Consider the following 5,021-nt stretch of genomic DNA (forward strand, 5'->3'; position numbering starts at 1 on the left):
ACCGTCCTTAGTCTCGCTGGTTGAACGGAGACCGTCCTTAGTCTCGCTGGTTGAACGGAGACCGTCCTTAGTCTCGCTGGTTGAATGGACACTGTCATTCGTATGGTTGATGTTGAACAAATCGTTGAAGTTGCCTACGTGAAGCCTGGGTTCGCTGCCGCTGCACAAAGGCCACACCGGCATTGCATCGTCTATAGGAACAAACTCCGTGTGCTCAACTGCTGGCAATCTACCAAGAGATTGGATCAACTCGGACACATCTTCCGTGCTCACTGGGCTAGCGGGGTCTAATATGGGACTGGGAGATGGTGAGGGACGATTCATGATCCCCTCAGGTGATTCAGTCATGGCACACAAGCACTACGACAGCAATGCACACAGCGCTCTGCCGACGGCGGCGGTTGTGTTGTGTAGCGGATAGGAACATAACACATACTATACCGCCTCGCTCATCAAAGATGACGTCACAAAACTGCACTATTCTTAGGTAATTCAATGCAGTCGCTTCCCTGGGTGGAGAAATATAGACCAACTGTGTTGAAGGAGATTCTGTCACATACTGACACCATCGATATCCTTTCACGCTATATCGCGAACGACCAGCTGCCGCACCTGCTGTTCCATGGACCGCCAGGCTCCGGAAAAACCACAGCAGCCAAGGCGCTGGTCAAGGAGATCCACGGCGAGTTTTCAGCACACATGTCACTTGAGCTCAATGCATCTGACGAGCGAGGCATCGGCACTGTACGTGATACCATCAAACGGTTTACAGAATTTCGGCCTATGCGCATGGCAAGAGAGGCCCGTGGTCTCGGAGCCATCAAGCTCGTAATTCTCGACGAGGCTGACCAGCTGACAAACGTCGCACAGATGGCTCTCCGACGAGTTATCGAGAACTTTTCAGCAACAACCAGATTCTGTTTGATCTGCAACTTTGTCAACCATCTCAACCCTGCGATCCAAAGTCGGTGTGCGAAATTTCGATTCCCGCCGTTGGGCCCCGAGGAGCTCCAGGCGAGGGCGAAGACCATTGCCGATTACGAACGCCTTCGAGTTACGCCTGACGCTCTAGAAGCGCTTACGGGTGTGGCGAAGGGGGACATGCGCCGAGTTATTAACCTGCTACAGCAATGCCATATGAGTCGACCTGATCAGGAGATTGGGTCAGCAGACATCCGTCTGGCTGCGGGACTGCCCAGTCCTCTGCAAATAGATCTAGTGTTTCGAAGCCTGAACGAGGAGACGGTCCAGCAGTCAGCTACAGTCATCAACGCCCTACTGAAGCACGGCTTTGCCCTATCAGACATCGTTGCCGCCGTCTACGATTGCGTTTGGAAAACGGAATATCCCCCTGCTTTCCTGACTGTGTTGCTGAGGCGTCTTGCAGATGTGGACTACCACCTACAGAAGGGCGCTAACGTATCTGTGATGGTAGGTGCGCTGGTGGCCGCCTTCGTAGAAGCCAGGTTCGCATTTCAACAGTCTATGGCTTGATCACTTAATTAGTCGTGAGAACCACCGTTTCTTCTTGGCTTCCTGCTTACTTGCAAGAGGGGTCATCTTTCTTCGAGGAGGGGGCGCCGGCGGTGAGACATGACATAGGGGATGCGTTTGTGGTCTACGCGCTCTCTCGCGACAAACAGCAGACTCCAGGCTCCTCGACCGTTCTAACTTCCGGTGAACAGGCTTGAATGCCGGTCTCTTCGGGCAGGGTGAGCGCATAAATGCCGCTCGGGATGGCGACAGGTCCCAGGGCAGAAGGACAGTCTGGGGCACAGAGCGGAGGAAACGTGTGTTGGCGTTTTCCCGACCAGGGCAGCGCCTAGGCGAGAGCGCCGGCTTGTCCGACTGGAGAACGGGTTTAAGAGAGGGCTGAGGAGAAAGCTGGGGAGACGGTTGGTAGTGGCGACGGGTGGTAGGCAGTGGTTCTGGCACTCTGGGAATTCTTTCCATCATCTGCAGATTTCCGAGCTGAAGACGGGGAATCGTTGTTTCCGTGCCATGCTTATTGCGGATAACCCTGCCCTTGGTAGTACGCTCAGGTGACGGCTCGGGAGAGAACGCAGGGAACACAACCCTGCCCTTGGAAGTACGCTCAGGTGAGAGCTCGGGAGAGAACGCAGGGTAGACAACCCTACCCTTGGGAGTACGCTCAGGTGAGGGCTCGGGAGACAAAGCAGGGTAGACAGGCTGCTCAGGGATTGACATGATCTTCTGCTGTGAAAAGTTCGCTAGGGACCCGCGCGTTCGCGGGCTGAGTCCCAGGCTAGCAATGGTCATGTTCGAGTACGGCTTCTCACGAGGTACACGTCGACACGTCAGAAGGGCATGTTTTCGTCCATCCTCGGCTTTTCGCTTTCGTTCAGCAGCCTCGTCCGCCTTACGTCGGTGCTCCCTGTACTCCGCTCGGGCTGCTGAGAGCGCACTCCAGAACCTGTTTGAGAGTGAAAGGCAACACTCACTTGCCAAGCTTCGAGAGTACCTCCTGACCATCTCTCACCATTTTGCCCCTTTCACAGAAAATCGCCGGCAGCGTGCACAATTGCCGAGTCACCGCAGTCAGCAGCGAGTCCAGCCTGCGTCCGAAAACCCACAACCCCCCACGTCTCGAGTTTGCACAGCGCAGTATCCGCGAACTCCAGCATGGTGGATCTAGTTGGTTCAGAGAATGAAACTCACGAGAACTGCTCTTCGAAGTGGTCCGCCTTGGCTCCGGACACTACAGCTCGTGTCCGGACTACTTTACTCCGCAGAACCTTCACCGCCGCCTGCAGCTCATCAGCACCTTGAGCAGTCGCACTGGTGGCCCTGCCAATAGAGTCTTCCAAATCCTTCCAGAGGAGCCTGCGCGTATCCCGACACGCATGGTTTAGGTCGAAGAGCCTTACGACCAGATACTTTACCAACGTGCAGTTGGGGATGGCCGTCGGTCCTGCGCCCTTCACCGACTTGAGAGTTTCGAGCGAGTTAAGAGCGATGGCTCGACACGCACCCTTGTTAGTGCCATGGTTCAGGTGGTTGCCGATGAGAAGGATCATTTTCAGCAGCAATCGCAGCGCGCCGCCTCTGACGGACGCCAGGACTCGCTCCACGCAATGAGAGAGCGTATCGGCTTTCGTCTGTATGACTTTCAGCTCGTCCGCGAAACTCATCCGCACTACCAGCGCTTCACCACGCTCCTTAAAGCATGACACGCTGAGTGTCCGCAGAAGGAACTTGTCGCATTTGGCGAAGGCCTCCACTTCGTCGTCCGGAATCTGTTGCAACAGCGGAATCTCTTCTGCCGTTGGAAGCAGAGTGATGATCCGATCGAGTTGGTCTCCGGTCAACGCACCTTCTCGTAAGTCGCTGACGGTGTCGAAGACTGGCGATAGGTCGTCGAGGAGACCCATACCCCGTAGGGTTATCTCGATAGTGTCTCGCCGTTTTTTATCGAGCACTGAGCGGTGCTTGACGACGGTTCTCGCTTTGGGTGCGACCTTTGCCTTTAAGTCAGCAGCCCGTTCGCAGAAGTAGAGATTGACAGCTCCATAGGAGATGACCTCGTCTGCTGTCGTCTCGACCCACTCAACGTCGTTGTTGAGCCGCTTGGGTGGATCCGTGCGAGGGGACGGGGGAGCAGGAGTCGTCTTGGCTGGCGGCCGGGCTGGTCGAGGGATTTTAACGGGGCTGTTCAGCAGCGCTTCCCAGATAGTGCCACTAAGCTTCTTCTCTGGAATTGGTATCCATTGAAGTCGACGCGGAACCACGCCAGCCGGCAATCCAGGTCCGAAAGTCAACTTTTGGCTGGCAACTTTGGCTGGTGCAGCTTTTGGATAAGTTTTGGTTGGTACGGGAGCTTTCCCGTTCTTGTTTCGAGGCAAAGAACGCGGTGGAACGCCTTTAGAGGCGCAGTAATCCGGAGAGTTTTGTCTGGACCAGGAAGGCTCAATAACTGCAGACGAGCTCTTTCTGGGAGGCAACTTCTGCGGAGGCCTTCCCTTCGCAGGACAATAATCCGGACTGCCTTTGAGAGCCCAAGAGGGTTCTGGTGGACTGCTTTTTGGCGGACCTCTCTTGGATTTAGGAGGCGGTCCAGGTGGACTGCCCTTAGTGCTCGTTGGCGGACCTCTCTTGGATTTAGGAGGCGGTCCAGGTGGACAGCCCTTCGAGGTTACTCTGTGCACGCCACCCTCTTCCAACAGCTCTGGTGAAGCGTTCACATCCGCCACGGACGCCTCCAGCCACGTTCGTAACCTGCTGAGCGCTGGTTCGCGGCGGATGACCTCCCAGGCTTCCACTGTCAGAAGGTTAAGGTTACGAAGTTTACCCATTTTTTGTCGACTTAATTGTTGTGAGAGTTTTTCAGAGCGCATAAGAGGCACCAAGGTTGATCGGCGTCAGGCACGAGCCTGTGGCAAGTGCGTTTGCGGCTGACCTGCCTGAGAACATTAAGTTCACTGATGTCTTCTTCCTCCACTCTTGTGATCTGGACACGTCAACAGGTCTGGGAACGTAAGGGTCATCAGGTCTCTCGGTCGGAGGAAGCGTCGAGCGTTGCTCGTACGGAGGTCGCTCCATGGGGTGTCGATCAAGGTGAGGAGGCCGCCCAGACCGGTCCATCCTATCCATAGGAGGCCTGTCCATAGGAGGCCTATCCATGGGAGGCCTGTCCATGGGAGGCCTATCCATGGGAGGCCTATCCATGGGAGGTCTGTCCATGGGAGGTCTGTCCATTGGTGGCCTATCCATGGGAGGCCTATCTATGGGAGGCCTATCCATGGGAGGTCTGTCCATTGGCGGCCTATCCATGGGAGGTCTGTCCATTGGCGGCCTATCCATGGGAGGCCTGTCCATAGGTGGCCTATCCATGGGAGGCCTGTCCGTTGGTGGCCTGTCCATAGGAGGCCTCTCCATAGGAGGCCTATCCATAGGCGGTCTATCGTACATGTGTGGAGGTCTGTCCACCGGAGGTCGGTCGTAAGGACTTCGGTCTACAGGATTGCGGTCTATCGGCGTGCGATCCATGTGGGGTCTCTCTA

The 5,021-nt window shown here is 55.8% G+C and overlaps 3 protein-coding genes across 6 annotated transcripts; 1 reads left to right on the forward strand and 2 right to left on the reverse strand.

The window, feature by feature from the left end:
* Positions 1 to 495: 495 nt before the first annotated feature.
* On the forward strand, positions 496 to 1,494 carry KVP17_003480 (uncharacterized protein; the record flags this gene model as incomplete). Its single annotated transcript, XM_068520809.1, has 1 exon — positions 496 to 1,494. One exon carries the CDS (start codon positions 496 to 498, stop codon positions 1,492 to 1,494), a length of 999 nt encoding a protein of 332 aa, XP_068377873.1.
* On the reverse strand, positions 1,495 to 4,313 carry KVP17_003478 (uncharacterized protein; the record flags this gene model as incomplete). Of its 3 annotated transcripts, XM_068520805.1 has the most annotated exons (5): positions 1,619 to 1,767; positions 1,791 to 2,434; positions 2,463 to 2,576; positions 2,605 to 2,652; positions 2,680 to 4,313. In XM_068520805.1, 5 exons carry the CDS (start codon positions 4,311 to 4,313, stop codon positions 1,619 to 1,621), a joined length of 2,589 nt encoding a protein of 862 aa, XP_068377869.1. The 3 variants fall into 3 exon arrangements, with proteins under 3 accessions (XP_068377868.1, XP_068377869.1, XP_068377870.1); XM_068520804.1 differs by lacking the exons at positions 2,605 to 2,652; positions 2,680 to 4,313 and having other exon boundaries at positions 1,495 to 2,493; XM_068520806.1 differs by lacking the exons at positions 1,619 to 1,767; positions 1,791 to 2,434; positions 2,463 to 2,576; positions 2,605 to 2,652 and having other exon boundaries at positions 2,676 to 4,313.
* A 31-nt stretch (positions 4,314 to 4,344) lies between these two features.
* On the reverse strand, positions 4,345 to 5,007 carry KVP17_003479 (uncharacterized protein; the record flags this gene model as incomplete). Of its 2 annotated transcripts, none has more annotated exons than XM_068520807.1 (1): positions 4,345 to 5,007. In XM_068520807.1, the coding sequence occupies one exon, from the start codon at positions 5,005 to 5,007 to the stop codon at positions 4,345 to 4,347; it is 663 nt and encodes a 220-aa protein (XP_068377871.1). The 2 variants fall into 2 exon arrangements, with proteins under 2 accessions (XP_068377871.1, XP_068377872.1); XM_068520808.1 differs by having other exon boundaries at positions 4,345 to 4,929.
* Positions 5,008 to 5,021: the final 14 nt, after the last annotated feature.

Source organism: the organism of the source record quoted next (genome assembly GCF_019968985.1).
Source record: "MAG: Porospora cf. gigantea B chromosome Unknown PgB_NODE_1717_length_5021_cov_122.545, whole genome shotgun sequence".
NCBI classification, from domain to species: Eukaryota; Apicomplexa; class Conoidasida; order Eugregarinorida; family Porosporidae; genus Porospora; species Porospora cf. gigantea B.